The sequence below is a fragment of the Carassius gibelio genome, chromosome B22 (assembly GCF_023724105.1).
Source record: "Carassius gibelio isolate Cgi1373 ecotype wild population from Czech Republic chromosome B22, carGib1.2-hapl.c, whole genome shotgun sequence".
Taxonomy (NCBI): Eukaryota; Metazoa; Chordata; class Actinopteri; order Cypriniformes; family Cyprinidae; genus Carassius; species Carassius gibelio.
In genome coordinates this window covers 6,907,105-6,925,275 of record NC_068417.1, presented here as the reverse complement: position 1 = coordinate 6,925,275, position 18,171 = coordinate 6,907,105, and the positions used below count along the sequence as shown (strand labels likewise).

The 18,171-nt window shown below is 38.6% G+C and overlaps 1 protein-coding gene across 1 annotated transcript in view; it reads right to left on the bottom strand.

The window, feature by feature from the left end:
- Positions 1 to 2,929: 2,929 nt before the first annotated feature.
- LOC127987694 (uncharacterized) overlaps positions 2,930 to 18,171 on the bottom strand; it is a 2,462,016-nt gene continuing 2,446,774 nt past the window's right edge. The window contains exons 151-152 of the mRNA XM_052590053.1: positions 4,262 to 4,423; positions 2,930 to 3,525 (exon numbers count right to left, since the gene is read on the bottom strand). Coding sequence (XP_052446013.1) covers positions 3,465 to 3,525; positions 4,262 to 4,423 — 223 coding nt within the window. The 3' untranslated portion in view covers positions 2,930 to 3,464. The remainder of the gene's footprint in view (positions 3,526 to 4,261; positions 4,424 to 18,171) is intronic.

Genomic DNA, 18,171 nt, shown 5'->3' with positions numbered 1-18,171 from the left:
TAGACGAAAAATAAGTCTTATTAAAAATTAAAAGTCTTAATTGACAAAGTCTATATAGATCTTACAAAATTTCTAATTGTCTTGAATCAGATTTCCCACTTATTAAACTATTAAGAACAGAAAACGAATCACTTTACTGTACGCAAACCTTCCTCGTGATCGCCATAATTTGTGCAGTCTTGTTCATTACTCACATTTAATTAATTCATAAATGTTAAAATCAATATGATTATTTAGTATATTAAGTTCTTGCTAGATGCATGAGTTTCACCAACGTGTTCTGGGTCATAAAATAACTGCTTATCAAAACCAATTTGACGTCACTGTATTCTGTTTGCACCTATATCTTTATTTGTGCTCCTTTCAGGCACATGATCGTTAGTTAAATAAGCGGAGATGTTCTGTTTATCAATAGTAGGACAGGATTTAATGATGTAGGCTATTTGTGATGTGCTTCTTTTCCTTATTATTAATCTTTATTGTTAACCATGTTGATGAGAAATGTGATGTATATGTAAAGTGCATAGACTCATTTAATTCAGTTTTGTTCTATAATGTTGTAATCATTTAAAAGGAACTTCTTGGACTCCATCTGGTTGAATGTTTTTTTTTTTTTTTTTTTTTCATTCACACCCTTCCAGTTGATCCTCCTCCCAACATCAATATGAAGATGTGAGAAAGGATGTTTCCATGTGACACGTTCTGTGTCATGGCCCCCAACAGCTACAAGGGAAGAAATATAAAATGTAGCAAAAATCATGTCAATGTCTTATCTATTAAAGGGTTAGTTCACCCAAAAATGAAAATTATGTCATTAATTACTCACCCTCATATTGTTCTACACCCATAAGGCCTTCATTCATCTTCAGAACACAAATTAAGATATTTTGATTAAATTCGATGACTCAGTGAGGCCTGCGTTCAAAGCAATGACATTTCCTCTCTCAAGATCCATACAGGTACTAAAAACATATTTAATGTGAGTTCAGTGGTTCTACCATAATATAATAAAAGCAACGAGAATTATTGTGCACCGAAAAAACAAAACAATCAGTGATGGGCTGATTTCAAAACACTGCTTCATATCTCTACAAATCGAATCAGTGACTCGGATCAAACGGCTAAACTGCTGAAATCACGTGACATTGGCGCTCTGAGTCACTGATTCGATCCGTAAAGCTCCGAAGCAGTGTTTTGAAATCAGCCCATCACTTTATTGTTGAAAAGTCATTATTTTGGGGCTATTTTGGGATTCAAAAAGTGGTTTTGTCGCAATATTAAAATTGAACCACTGAACTCACATCAACTGTTTTAAATATGTTTTAGTACCTTTACACAACTTATTATGAATTAATATGGTATGAAATAATGATATGAAACAACATTACATGAGGTGGAGAAGTGTCAAATGTAAATAAAAATAAGACTCAAGCTAGTAAACTAGAACTAAAGTTTACTGATACAAGTGGGTTGTTAAACTTTTACCCATAAGTTATAGGTATGAATCTTTTGAAATGGCACAATTTTTACACGTTAAAAGCTGTAGTTGTGGACCACTATCAGTATTTGACTAAATTAAGTATAAAACAGTTTTTAATCTTACTTTCCTCAGATGATAGATTAAATAGAAGAAATACTCCAAAAACACACTGGTGGCACTTGAATAAATTGTAAGCTGCAACAGAATAAACACACACACACACACATATGGTAACTTATTATGAATATGATATAAAATCATGATCTGAAACAACATGGAGAATAGTCATATGTAACTGAAAAAATTGCCTCAAACAACTAGAAGTTCAGTGAAAACAAACATTAGCTTTACTCACCTGCTGTTCCACTCGAAATTAAAGAAAATGTGCCTTTAGGTCGGATTGGACTGAAAACGTATTTATAAAGCTTATTAAATCACCCCACCTCCCAGAAAGATAAAGAAATGATGTCCAAATAGTGTTTTACTCAAAAGGTTATTTGCCAAATTACTTTTCACTCAAATCTGAGTTTACCAATGACCAGTAATGTTACTGGATACAACTGTACAAATAAAGCATATTTTAACTCTTCTTACCGTGTTCAGTCTTCATCGAGCTGATTTTAGTCATTGGAGTGTGCACAGATCCACACTTCAAAATAGAAAGAAAATAGAATCGTTCTCAAGCGCCGGCCTCTGTTCACTCAAGACTGTGTGTGTGACGCCGTTTCATTGAGAACGTGAAACTACTTTGTTTGTCCTTCCAAAAGAAGATACGACTAGAAATCATGTTTGTATCATGTTTATAATGGGTTTTATGTTTATGTCTCGTTGCTCCGGCCGGACAGGGCATCACAATATGTTAAGAGACGTAACATTTCCATTACACGCTTGAGGCATTCAGCCAATCACAACACACTGGATATCTGGCCAATCACAGCAGACCTCGCTTTTCAGAACGATGAGCTTTGTGAAAATCGACACGTTTCAATGAGGGGGTTTTGTAAACACATTACACCAAAACAATGTTGTTTTTAGCAGCATCATATGAAAACTTTAAAGGAGAAGCAAAGGAGGATCGTTTGCCAACCTGACAGTAAAGCTCATTAATACTGAAAACCCATTATTCAACAGCTGACCATCCCAAACTAATGTCTAAAAAACTAGTTATTTATTTTTGACGAGAAAAGTAGTTTAAAAATCAAACGCCAGGTTAAATGTGTTTTCCTGAACATCAGATCATTTAAGAGGATTTTGTTAACATCAACATTTCATCTAAGAAAAAGAAAACAGACAACACCAAGCTGTTTAAATAAATGATTAGAGAAAATATTACACACAGAAATACTGTTTTTAATAAACTGTTTTAATCAGTTTTAGTATTTTAGTTATTTTAAGTTATGTTTGTACTGTCGGGAATGACATGAAAATGAAGAGAAGCACAATATGAACTTTTTATACTGTGTTTCTGCTTTGTTGTAATGAGAGGATTTGTGATTGTTAGCTACAGACAGACACATAGCTAACTTAATATAGAATTAAATAGAATAACAATTAGTAGAAAATGTAAGATCGCAGAAATGTTTTAAGTAACATGGAAATTTGGCACATTGTAGATTTGATTTATATCTTTTGACACATTTAAGTGCTGCACTTGACAATCACATTTAAACATCTGAATCATTATGAATGAGTTTAATAGAAATATTATTAAACTGAGGAGCCAGACAGACTCATCTGAGCTTCTTCCTCCTCTGTTCCAGCTTTACATTAAACACAATGATCATCTGCTTGAATACTAAAGCAACATTAATCATTCAATATCATGTTTCTAACACACATGCTGCATTATTTGATTGTAAAGTCTGAGTCTCTTCACCTGTATGGATCACATTTACACATTTATCACACATTTATTTCTCCTCATAGACACAGTAGTGAAGCTCTTCTGTGGATCTTTAGCTGATGTTTACTGCTCCTCTCAAGATCACTTCACTTTATGATACACAGCATTCATCAGCTTCTGGTGATTGAACTCCTTCTTTACTCTAAGATTGAACAGAAGAGAAGATAATCAGAGTTCAGTGGAATAAAGTACAGATTAGTAACTATATTTCAATCACAGTAAAACGTTACATTAAAGTCCTGTAATCAAAGTTGTTGCTAACGGACCAGAAATGTTTAGCTGAATCTAAAGTGTGTCTAATTCTTCACTTGTGTGTCAAGAAAGCATATAATAAGTGTGATAATGCAGATGCAGCCGGATGTTATCACAGAATAAGTCTCTTCAGGAGGACACAAGTCCTGATCACCCTGTCGGGTTTATTCTGTGATAACAAGCGGCTGGAGGTACATTATCTCTTACAGAAAGTAAGTGTAAAGTAATGTGACGTGTTGCTTGTCAAAGTAAAAACACACAAGAGACAGAGACATTGATCATGTGATGCTGGACGACTGTGAGCTGAAGCTGAATCTGCTCTGATTTTACCAGCGTTTTCCTACAATCTGAACAAATCTATTTCAAACTCTAATGATTCACTATTACTGATCTCATTAATAAAGCAGCTGTTGCTGGAGAAAGCTGTGACAGTCTGCTTTTCTTCTCTTTCCTCCTTTGTGTTCGACATTTTTATCAACTTTACATTTCATTCTGACACAAACCCTTTGAAATAAATCTTGATGATCATTTGATGAACTCTTTTCACTAATATTTGAAAGTATATATTTGTTCAGATATCAGAGGTAAATGAATCTCTTTAATATCACAAAGTGAAGTTTACTCACATCAGTTTACAGTTTGAGTCTCGTAGCACATCAATGAGCTTCTGCTTTGATTCTCCAATCTTATTATAACTCAGATCAAGCTCTTTTAGAAACTGCAGAGCTTTTGTGTTTGTCAAAGACTGAGTTAAAGAAGAAACATCTGTAATGTCACAGACACGAAGACTAGAAAGAGACAAACAGAGGAAGAGAGATCATCTTACAAACAAATCATTAAGATGAAGAATCTTTCACAAATATAATGTGAACACATTCATCATGAGATATTGAGTATAAAGTGTTTTGTTGAACTCTTATGTGCTGTTCGTTTGGGGACGACACTCGTGCTGTTTGGGCTCTCCAGAGAACACAGCCAACAAAAGGACATTTTGTTACAAAATGTGTCATTTATTAATGTTTTTACTCTACATTTATGTAGTTTTTTGAAGGATTTATGATATTTTGTAAATGTATAAAATGTATTAATTAAAAATATATTTTTAAATAGTTTTTTTATATAAAAAGAATATAATTTTATATATTAAGAATAGCACCAAGTGTTGACAACCGTACAAAGTCTCATGTCATTTAGATAAAGGGAACATTTGTTTTTATTTCAGCAAACATCATTTGGGGTCTCAAAAGACCTTGAACAGCACATAAGAGTTAAACAAAGTGATTTTCATCATTTTGATTCTTGTCTGTGAATGTTACTGACCTCAATCTCTCCAGTTTACAGCGTGAATCCTTCAGCACGTCACATAAGTGATTCACTCCTGTGTTTTTTATTTGATTCCCGCTCAGGTTCAGTTCTCTCAGGTGTGATGGGTTTGATTTCAGAGCTGAAGTCAGGATGAGACACTGTTTCTCTGTAATACTGCAATCACACAGACTGAAGACAGAAAGAGAAAACACAATGAATCAGACACGTTATGTTCATGTGTGAGTAATTCATCATGTGTTAACACCATACAGTGCAATAATAAAAAAGGTAAAAAATTTAACATTTCAAAAACCTTACATTGACATTTAGTCATATATCAGACACTTTTATCCAAATGAGGACAACTGAAGCAATCATAATCAACAAAAGAGAAATGATACACAGTAGTCTTTTGTTAATTGTATAATAAATAATAAGAATAATAAACTGATTGAATATAACATAAGCTAGTGTGCAATGGTGCACATAAGTGTTCTGCAGGTGCGCATGCGTGACCTTAAGAAATGCGCAGTAAATTAGTTCAGAGCGCGTGTTTGTGGACCGACATGATTGACAGCTGTTAATGCACAATTACCATTTTAGATGACAGACTGTACTGTATACAAACTAAAAGCACAAATCTAGGCTACCGGTTAACGTTTCAAATCACAATGCAAAACTGTGACATTTTATTCACTGACGCTCTTTAGACTAAACCCGGAAGCACATAGACTTACTGGCAACCCGCCAAAATAAAAGCTTGCTGATTTTAAGTTTGGAAATGAAAAAAATTATAACTAAGGTTTAAATAATAATAGCACATTTTTAAGTTTACTATAAACAATTGTATTTGTATTTGACCCTTTTTACTTTAAAGGGGTGGTGAACAGCTCATAAGAGTTAAAGTGATCACTTCTTCTCACCTGGCGCCGATACAGGATGGCTGCCTCCGTGACGTGCTCTGCATATGTTTTTGTGTTTTTGTTAGTTTGTCCTGTCTTTAGTTATATTCCTGCCATCAGTTTCACCAGGGATGAACTGCTGAACATTCGGCAGAACGCACCACAAGATGTTTTTCCGGATTTCAATTATTCAGACGTTTTAGTGAACGTTGTTATCGGAGGAGCAGCGGCGCTGATCAAACGCTTCAGGACGCGCAGACGGGGGAAGCGAGCGGGAGCGCTCGTCAGACTCAGGAAGCGCGGATTTCGAACGCCGTTGCCTAGCATCCATCTGGCAAATCTCCGCTCTCTACCCAACAAAACGGACGAACTCCTTCTGCTTTCTCGGACAAATAAGGATTTCACACACTCTGCTGCTCTGTGTTTCACGGAAACCTGGCTGAATGACACCATACCGGACAGCGCGCTCCATCTGCCGGACTTTCAGCTGTTCAGAGCGGATCGCGAATCAGAATCAACGGGGAAATCGCGTGGCGGCGGGACATGCTTTTACATCAATGAACGGTGGTGCACAGAATGTAACTGTGTTAAAGAAGACGTGCTGCTCAAATCTCGAAACACTCTTCATTAACTGCAAGCCGTTCTATTCGCCGCGGGAGTTTCACTCGTTCATTCTGGTCAGTGTTTACATCCCTCCGCAAGCGCATGTGAGCTCAGCTTTACAGAAACTCGCTGATCAGATCACAGACACAGAACAACAACACCCGGACTCTGTTTTAATCATTCTCGGGGACTTTAATAAAGCCAATCTCTCCCGTGAACTGCCAAAATACAGACAGCATGTTACATGTCCCACAAGAGACAGTAATATATTGGATCACTGTTACACCACAATAAAGGATGCATTTCACTCTGTTCCACGAGCAGCTTTGGGACGTTCTGATCACCTTCTGGTTCATCTTATACCGTCCTACAGGCAGAAACTAAAATCAGCTAAACCTGTATCAAGGACTGTAAAAAGATGGACTAATGAAGCAGAGCAGGATTTACAATCTTGTTTTGACCTCACTGATTGGAGTGTTTTTGAAGCTGCTGCCACCGATCTGGATGAACTCACAGAGACCGTAACATCATATATCAGTTTCTGTGAGGATATGTGTATTCCTACAAAGACTCAACTAATTTACAATAATGACAAACCGTGGTTCACTGCAAAACTCAGACAGCTCCGTCAGGCCAAAGAAGATGCTTACGTGAAGGGGGACAATGTCTTGTATAAACAGGCTAAATACACACTGGAAAAGGAGATCAAAGTGGCAAAGAGGAATTATTCTGAAAAAATAAGGACTCAGTTCACTTCCAACGACTCCGCATCAGTGTGGAAAAGTCTAAAGAAGATCACCAACTACAAGACACCACCCCCCAGCACTGTGGAGAATCAACGACTGGCAGACGATCTGAATGAGTTTTACTGCAGGTTTGAAAGAACACCCATCACCTGCCCTGAACGCCTCCCCACACAACCATTCACACCATTCACAACTCCTGCAACCAGCCCTGAATGCCTCTCCAAACAAACGTTCACACCATTAACAGCTCCTGCAACCCATCCTGAACACCTCTCCTATCAAGCACTCTCACCATTCTCACCTCCTGCATCCCCCCTCTCCCCCACACCTGCAATTCAGATCAGCGAGGATGCGGTGCGCCAGGTCTTCTGGAAGCAGAAAAGGAAAAAAGCACCAGGCCCAGATTGTGTTACACCAGCCTGTCTGAAATCCTGTGCTGACCAGCTGGCCCCCATCTTCACACAGATCTTCAACAGATCGCTGGAGCTGTGCGAAGTCCCTTCATGCTTCAAACGCTCCACCATCATCCCCATCCCTAAGAAACCCAAAATTACAGGACTAAATGACTACAGGCCTGTGGCTCTAACGTCTGTAGTCATGAAGTCATTTGAAAAACTGGTGCTGGCCCACCTGAAGGACATCACTGGGCCCTTGCTGGATCCTCTTCAGTTTGCCTACAGAGCAAACAGGTCTGTGGACGATGCAGTAAACATTGGACTAGGGCTGCACGTTTTCAAGTTTTTCATTAACCGTTAACCGAGGCCCTTAGCGGTTAATAATCGGTTAACCATAGTGTGCGCCAGGGTTTCCGTTGTCCGGTAATTTCCAGACATTGGCCAAAAAAAAAAAAAAAAATGTCCGACAAAATTTAATCTCACCGGTCAAACTGTCCTATTAAAACTACCTAATAATCCCGCCCACTAACACAATCTGTATTTGAGAATAAGCCTAAAATGTATAAAGCAAATATACACCGACCTTTGGCTATGTTATAAAGGAACAGGCTCTAGTAATGGTTATGTAACTTTCCGTGTTTCGGCGAAGGTAACAAGCAGGCTCCGCGGCCGCCTCGCTAAGGCTATGACTATGATATGTTTGACAGGTACAATATTTGAAAATCGATAATTATTTTTTTTAATTACATTTATATCTGAATTTATGTCAACCTATAGACTTTCAAATATCAAAATGTCATGAATTAATATGTATTTGTGTACAAAATGACATATACACATATTTTCCTATTATATTTTGCCTGGAAACGCTTCCAACAAGGCGTCAGTTCTATTTCTAGCATGCACGCGTCGAGCCGCGCCTGAGCCGCGCGTCTCACGCAGGCAGTCGGCAAGCTCTAACCTGTTAACATGGGAACCGAATTAAAAACAGACACGCCACGCAGCTGAGATGCTTTCGCTCATCGCCACGCATCCAGTGAGTCCTGACCGGCCTAATGATGCCCGGGTGTTGGCTGTTGAGATTACAACAACGAGGTTGTACTTGAAGTATATCTAAGCACTGTATTGCAATACTTGCATTTTGCCCCGTCACTCTCAATTTTAAAGTGCTCCAACGCTGTACTTTTTTTTGCCCGCTTCATATTAGAAAAATGACTTCTTCTTGTGGACATTACAAATGTCTGGGAGCGCTCTGGCGGTCTCTGGTGGTGCAAAAATGTATTACAACTAAATTCAATGCACGCCATTGACGTCACTTAACCGAGCAAAATGTTTCACTCGGTTACGCAATTTTTAACGGTTAATCGGTTAACCGGTTAACCATGGACACCCCTACATTGGACTGCATTATGTTCTGCAACACCTAGACAGACCGGGGACTTATGTGAGGATCCTGTTTGTGGACTTCAGCTCGGCCTTCAACACGATCATCCCAAACCTCCTCCTGCCCAAACTAAATCAGCTCTCCGTGCCCACCTCCGTCTGTCAGTGGATCAACAGCTTCCTGACAGACAGGCAGCAGCTAGTGAGGTTGGGAAAATACACATCCAGCACCCGTACAATCAGCACCGGAGCTCCCCAGGGCTGTGTTCTCTCCCCATTGCTCTTCTCCCTGTACACTAATGATTGCACGTCTAAGGACCCCTCTGTCAAGCTCCTGAAGTTTGCAGATGACACCACACTCATCGGCCTCATTCAGGACGGTGACGAGTCTGCTTACAGACAGGAGGTAAAAGAGCTGGCTGTCTGGTGCACTCTCAACAACCTGGAGCTTAACACGCTCAAAACAGTGGAGATGATCGTGGACTTCAGGAGAAACCCCCCTGCACTCCCCCCACTCACCATCATGAACAGCCCTGTGACTGCAGTGGAGTCATTCAGGTTCCTGGGCACCACTATCTCTCAGGACCTGAAGTGGGACATTCACATTGACTCCATCGTGAAAAAGGCCCAGCAGAGGTTGTACTTCCTCCGCCAGCTGAGGAAGTTTAACCTGCCACAGGAGCTGCTGAAACAGTTCTACTCCACCATCATTGAATCCATCCTCTGCACTTCAGTAACTGTCTGGTTCAGCTCAGCTTCTAAATCTGAACTCAGAAGACTACAGAGGGTAGTCCGGACTGCTGAGCGAATCATCGGTTCAACCCTCCCTTCTATTCAAGAACTGCACTTATCCAGAGTGAGAAAAAGGGCTGTCAAAATCACTCTGGACCCCTCACATCCAGCACACTCCCTCTTTGAACTGTTGCCATCTGGTTGACGCTACAGAGCACTGAGCACTAGAACGACCAGACACAGGACCAGTTTCTTCCCTCAGGCAATCCATCTTATGAACAGCTGATAATAACTGTGGAACACACTACACTTTATATTTATATACACATACACTTATTTATCTAACACACATACTTAGTATACACTTAAATTTTGCACATAATATACATGTACAAACATAACTGCATTTTGTAATATACCTGCCTACAATTGTCAATTTGTATATTGTCATTCACTATCTACTTATTTGTATTTTTTATTCTTTTATTATGTGTTTTATGTTCTGTCGCTGTCATTATGTTGTACTGCAGAGCTTCTGTCACGAAAACAAATTCCTCGTATGTGTAAACATACCTGGCAATAAAGCTCATTCTGATTCTGATTCTGATTCTGATTGATTGTGAGTTCACTTTTTTAACATAAGCTAGTGTGCAATGTTGCTGTTTGAGCATAAACAATATCTGCAAAGTTGCAGCACTGAAAGTTCAATTCAAGGGACTACAACAGGGCTAGGCAACGGCAGTCCTGGAGTGCCGAAGTCCGGCAGAGTTTAGCTCCAACCCTGAAAAAAAGCCTCACTTGTCTGAATCCTGAAGACCTGATGAATTTGTTCAGGTGTGTTTGATTAGGGTTAGAGCTAAACTCAGGACAGTGGCACTCAGGGACCAATGTTGCCTATCCCTGGACAACAACAAGATTTTTCCCAAGTCCGTTACATCACAAACCCAGATAAACCCCGCCCCCGGGAACATGTGATGAAGGGGGCGAGGCCATGCTGTGCTGCTTTAGAGATGAGGAAGAGAAATCTTGGGGTGCACGTAAAAATATGTTCATATATAAATCGCGATTCTATCTTTTAAAGATTCTAATGAATTCACAAGTTTCAAAATCAATGTTCTATAGCAGCGGCTCTTAATACTGTTCCTTGCGTCACTCTGCACAAGCTCTGCATTACTTTCTCTCTCTCTTTCAGCTCCAACAAACTTTTCTATTTAAACACTTATTTCCACATAGCAATGAGAAGCATTCCACATGGACACACGTGTGGTTGCTGAGCTGTATTAAAGCTTTCATCAGAACACAAGCTAACAGGAGTAGTAGCATTTATGAACAACAGCATATCTAAAAGTATGAGACAACAACAAACAAATATACCATTAAGAGCCGTGCTTGCACAGGTTCTGCACGATTAGCCTTTTTCACACTGCCGGGTTTCTGGCTTTCGGATTGGCGCTTGCAGGGTAAAAGTTTTTTCCGGTGACAACTGCGGCCGTACTTAACAAGAATGAGTTCAAGAATCAAAGTCTTTTTATTGGTGGTAGGCATAGATGATTTTTTTTTTATTATCTAGATTTATCTCACTGTAATCTTGGAATTAATCTAGATTAATTTAGATTAAAATGGCTCATTTGAATTCTGCTGAAGGCATTCAGAATATGTGTGCTACCCAAATAAAATAATGACTAAAAGTAAGTCTTTTAGAAGGGATTTCTCAAGACAGGTGGACCATTAGACCAGGGGCTCATTTCCTGTTTCCAAAATGCATCAAAAACTGCTTGAGAAAGATGTAAATGAATTCCACATTGCACAAGGTGCAAACAACCTTACGCCGATTACACACATAATCCGTCTGCAGTGCATATGCGTTGCGTTTTTTTTTTTACGCACCCATGTTAACGGATTCCAGCGTTCACGCGGTTGCGGTCTGTTAGTGTGTTCCAGGAGCGGTGCGTCTGCAGCAGTGCACGTGTACCTCAATAACTGTCTGGTTTGGTTCAGCAACAAAATCAGACATCAGAAGACTACAGAGAACTGTTCGGACTGCCGAAAGGATTATTGGGGCTCCCCTGCCCATCCTTCAAGAACTGTATACATCCAGAGTGAGGAAAAGGACTCAGAAAATCACTCTGGATCCCTCACATCCAAGTCACCCCATCTTTGAACTTTTGCCATCTGGCCGACGCCTCAGAGCCGTAAATACCAGAACAGCAAGGCACAAGAACAGTTTCTTCCCCCAGGCAATCTACCTCATGAACAGTTCCCCACTTATGCAATAGAAATGTGCAATATCCTTATTTATTTGTTACCCCTCCATCCTAGAACATCCCTGCATCTTACTCAATCCTATTCCATTATCATTTATAGCACAATTGTTTATACACTTATTTATTAAAAAAAAAAATGTGTCTGTGTGTTGTTGTCTCTGGGTACTGGAAGCTTATGTCACTAAAACAAATTCCTTGTATGCACAAGCATACTTGGCAATAAAGCTCTTTCTGATTCAGATTCTGATTCTGTACATACCGAGTAGCGGACTGCAAACGCATCCTGTCTGAAAGCACAATGCGTCGGTGCTGCTTCAGCACCACATACGTAACGCCCACAGACTGCATACACACTGCAGACGGATTATATGTGAAACAGGCGTGCGTCTTGTCGAGGTTTCCATTGGGAAGCTTTTAAAAAAAAAAAAAAAAATTCCCTGAAGCAAACCCGGTGGCTTCAGCTGCATCCATGTTAGCACGTCACGTTTGATGTGGTAATTTCACAAGAGGGAAACACACAGGTTTAAAGACTCGTTCTCGCCCCCTACAGATTCGGCTAGGTATACATCCGCGCTAAAATATCAAAGTGAAAGTCATCATAGATCGTCTAGTATAGACCCAGCTCTCAACCCAACTTTGAGAATAGATTAACGGCGATATTTTTTTTATCGCCCGATAAGAGTCTCACGTTAACGCAGCACGTTAATGCCGATAACGGCCCAACACTACTTTTTATACAAATGAAAGATTATGAAAATGCTTGAACTGCCGTCACTTTACAAAGTGCAAACATTTCACAATTAACTTTTTTGTGTCAGCATGGGTCATCAAAAACAAGTTTGTTTAATTCTAAATGATGGCATTTACAATTCAGTTCGTTTTGCCGTTCTGTCCGCTTGGATCTCGCTAGGGAAGGGCGTATCGATCTGAAATATCAATACTGATGTGAGAATCGAAAGAATCGATACTCAAAAAAAAAAATGTTTGATTGAATTGATTTTGTTTAACAAAAAAAATTAATACAATAATGAGTACAATATGCAATTGGATTGGACGAATAACCTGTGTCAGAAAATAATTGTGCAGCAGGGAGAGAGCACTTGTGTACGTTGTAGACATTACTATTCATCACAGTGTTACCAAGTTCACAGTTTTCTCATGGAAATGGGCAACTTTGTCACTGTTTCAGCATATTGAAGTGACCCCAGTAATGTGTATTTAAGCCCGGAATGTGATTTTTACCAAGGGACCACCTCGAAACACGGTTAGTTTGGGCTATTTTTGAGGAGGCAGATTTTGATTTGAAAACCTGGCAACCCTTTTTGTCAACCATTGACTTTCTTCTCTCTCAGCGAACTCGTGTGTGTGTGTGTGTGTTTGGGTGATGTAAAAAAAAAAAGGCATATGGATCAAAGCACTGTGAGTCAGCGGAGGGGAGACTCAAAATATTTATAAATATAAAACACATTTTTGCCCCGTTTGTGTTTGTTATTTTAATATTTACACTATTATTCAAAGTATAAAACAGTTTTTTACAATACAACACATGGTTCTTAATCAAATTTTTAAGGGGGGCAACCCTCAGATGAGGGGGGGGGGGGGGTCCTGATTGTGATTTGATGTGATTTTAGATGGAGCAGCATTTAAAACACAGATATGCAAGATATCACTGTCAAGTTATGCAATATCATGTTCATAATCACAGATGAATCATCTTCAATTATGGTTAATCAGTGCAATGGATGATGGGAAATGTAGTCCGGGTGACACATAACAGTCTGTGTAGTGTGAGTCAATATAAAGGAGGAGGACCTATATATAACAGTCTGTGTAGTGTGAGTCAATATAAAGGAGGAGGACCTCTGGTGGAGAGCGGACGGAAGACCACAGACAGGATTCATGACAGTTTTGAGGAGAAGGAAAGTTATTCAGATTTATGAAGGTAAACAGTAATCTTTAATCTCAGTGTAATTGCTGTAGAGTATAATGATACTAACTGTAGTTTCTCCAGCTTGAATTGTGTGTTCATCAGTAGATCACTGAGGTGTTTCACTCCAGAGTCTCCTAGTAGTTCATTCCAGCTCAGGTTCAGTTCTCTCAGGTGTGATGGGTTTGATTTCAGAGCTGAAGTCAGGATGAGACACTGTTTCTCTGTAATACTGCATCCACACAGACTGAAGACAGAAAGAGAAAACACAATGAATCAGACACGTTATGTTCATGTGTGAGTAATTCATCATGTGTTAACACCATACAGTGCAATAATTGAAATGTTGCTCTCAAACAGCCATAAACTAAAACTAAAACAAAACAGGATTTGAGGATATTAGTTACATTTCAAGTCTGAAGAATCTTTAGTCAGACCAATTTTCATTTTTATTGTGATGCATGTCTGACTGAAACAGCTTTTTTGTTTTTAACTGCAGCTCAGGAATTAATTTTTGAAGAAAAGCTGATAATTGTTGTCTATTGCTGAGATCTCATGTGACTGACAGGTTTTCCCTCCTTCACATCATCAGACGAGAGAAGAGATGTGTTCATGAGGGAAAGTGATAGTTATTTTCATTAAAAATCACAAGGGTACATCCATTTTTGGAAATAAATGATGTACCCTGATAAATCAATCTGACTGTAACTGCTGTAGAGTATAATGATACTAACACTAGTTTCTCCAGCTTGAATTGTGTGTTCATCAGTAGATCACTGAGGTGTTTCACTCCAGAGTCTCCTAGTAGTTTATTATAGCTCAGGTTCAGTTCTCTCAGGTGTGATGGGTTTGATTTCAGAGCTGAAGTCAGGATGAGACACTGTTCCTCTGTAATACTGCATCCATACAGACTGAAGACAGAAAGAGAAAACACAATGAATCAGACACGTTATGTTCATGTGGGAGTAATTCATCATGTGTTAACACCATACACTGCAATAATTAATAAAACATTGCCAAAAACCTTATTATATGACCATAAACACCATACATTTTAAGTGTATTTTATCACCAATAAACACTTCCTTTACTGTACAGTTCACAGTGTGTGTGTGTGTGTGTGTTCAGGGTGTGTGTGTGTTCCCGGTGGGCATGTTTTTGTGACATATCAGGACTCAACTCTGTATAATGACATGGGTATGACACAGGTATTACAAGGAGAGAGTGACTTATGAGGACATAACCCATGTCCCCATTTTTCAAAACGCTTATAAATCAAACAGAATACGTTTTTTTTGAGAAAGTAAAAATGCACAAAGTTTCCTGTGAGGGTTAGGTTTAGGGTTGGTGAATGGCGATAGAATATACAGTTTGTACAGTATAAAAACCATTACGCCTATGGGATGAACACACTTTTCACAAAAACAAACATGTGTGTGTGTGTGTGTGTGTGTGTGTTAAATCCAGATGTTCAGAGTATGGGACACTAGACTTGGCCACACGTCACATCCTTTCCTTTCCTTTTCCTGAAAGTAAACAGTAATCTTTAATCTGACTGTAACTGCTGTAGAGTATAATGATACTAACTGTAGTTTCTCCAGCTTGAATTGTGTGTTCATCAGTAGATCACTGAGGTGTTTCACTCCAGAGTCTCCTAGTAGTTTATTCCCGCTCAGGTCCAGTTCTCTCAGGTGTGATGGGTTTGATTTCAGAGCTGAAGTCAGGATGAGACACTGTTTCTCTGTAATACTGCAATAACTCAGACTGAAGACAGAAAGAGAAAACACAATGAATCAGACACGTTATGTTCATGAAGTCACAGCAGAACAACCTTCATCTGTCAAATCACAGCATCTTAATCTACACTGAGAGAAAGAGAGAAGATAGAAGAAAACTATTTAATAAAGTCACAATGTCTTGATAAAACAAAAAACAGAGGAAGCGTGTCTGAACACCTTTGGATAATTTTCCACAATTTGGTCTTCAAAACAGAAAAACAAATAAGTTGTTCATTTAATCAAATAATTTACACTTCTCATGATTTATGTACAATTTCTCCAGATTCTTGATAGAAATACAACAAAGTTTTAATTCCTAACAACCTTGTGTGAAACGTGTTAAAATCTTTCATATGTTTTTATTTCTGTCATATAATTCTTATTTCATCTTTTGTCTAAAACTGATCATATTGTCTAAAATAAAAGTCCTGACTGCTGTGTATTTGTGTTTAAATTGATTCTGGTCTGCACATCACTACAACGTAAATGCATTCGCTCTGCTCTGTCCATTGACTTGATCAGCTTTGCTACACAGATTCAACTTTGCACATCTAAATAAAACTGTAGGTTTGTCTGTGTGTGTAGATGTGAAGTACAGTAATATTTCTCTGAAACAGGTCAGACTGAAGAAGCAATGCCTGCACAGAATAAAGCCCAGTCTGGACCGGTTCTGTTCAGTTGTGTTACACATTCATTAATCTGGTGTTTGATGACAGAGAGATGATATGAAGCATCACTTTACAAGTAAAATATACAGTACAGAATATAGACAGTTTAACTATACAAAAATATATGAACATATATAAAAATATACATATATATAGTGCAAAAAACAAGCTATCACGGGTTGATCCAAAAATGAGCGGGTGCAAGAGAAAAGGTGAAGATCAATGTTTTATCAATCAGTTGCCCGTATTTAATAAATAAGAAGCAAATATACAGCAGACAATGTAATGAGGTGCTGGAACGATCACTTGCATTGATGTGAACTGGAGGATGCCGAAACTCAGCTTGTGCCTCACAGATTCGAGAAATATGACTACTGAAATGAAATGACTACTTTTAAATGAAGATATTCAAAACTAAATAAATAGGCTACTCTCTGATGATGTAATCCAAATGAAATGTGCATTTCTCTCTGGCATTCATGGCGAGTCCGTATCGTCCACTTCATCTTTACAGCGACACAGAAAACACCAGTTTATTACTAAACAATTAAATGTCTCCTTGCTAATTTAGACATTCATAATCATTACTGTAACCAATTCTTTGTGGCAAGCTTTATGCGTGCGGTCATAACGCTTATTATCCTGTAGGCTATAGCCTATAAGTAATTAAATTAATATAAGAATGTGATTTGTCCACGAATGGCTTAAATGAACAACTACTAGTCGACTAGAAAAAAAAATATATATATAAATTAGTCGGAGGCAGCCCTTATTCCACATATTTTGGAACCAGCAGGCCATTTTGGGTTGAGCGAGACCCCCCAGAATGAGTGAATATTCAGAAATGTGCTCTCCGCTCACGAGCTCTGATCAGAACAAACCCGAACCTCACGGTCTGCTGAACTTGCAGAAACATACAAATAGACATAGCCAGACTAGAATATTTGTGTACAAATTATGAGCTTATTGACAATATTTTTTTATAATTCTTGAGAAAATTAGAATATATTAAGTTTTTTTGTTTAAACCCCTAGTTCCTACATCTATGGCCCAATGCCGCTACATCATTTTCTTTCTCTTTTTTTGCGGTTCGAGTTGCGGGCGGGTTAGTTTAAAACACTGGTCAGGTGCGGGTTGTTTATATATTGACCCGCGCATCACTGGTAACAGTCAGTGAGGGTGATGGGAAGTTAGTTTTTAAAGGGTCATGAAACCCCAGACTACTTTTTCTGAGATTGTATCAGAGGTGTGTGTGTTGCACTTCATAGTCTTTAACTTTATAAAATGATCCTCTGCACTGATGCTCTCCAGACGCAGAGAAACTCCAGCTTCATTCATAACCTCCTTAACCTAAACTCAGAGACCCAGTTGGCCAAAAAACCTGGCATACACGCATATACTTTTGTTTTATTTAGTTTTCAATCCTCGGTTTGAAGTCAGTAAACATGATCACATTCAGCAGTCACAGCAGAAGTTAGAGACTAAATGTAACTGATGTCTATTCAAAAGTTGTATTAATCGTTTCTAAGAAGATTGGAAGCTGTATTAAAGACAAAAGACAGTAAACACTTTAATAAAATACTGTCTATTTCTAATGTGTTCACATTATTTTCTCCAACCTCTGTGCACTTAAAGGGATAGTTCACCCAAAAATGAAAATTAGCCCATGATTTACTCACCCTCAAGACATCCTAGATGAATATGAATTTCTTCTTTCAGACAAATATAATCAGAGTTATATTAAAAATGTCCAGGCTCTTCCAAGCTTTATAACGTGAGGTCGGACTCAAATGAGAATTAAAAGACGACTGTAACAATGATGTAAGATACTCA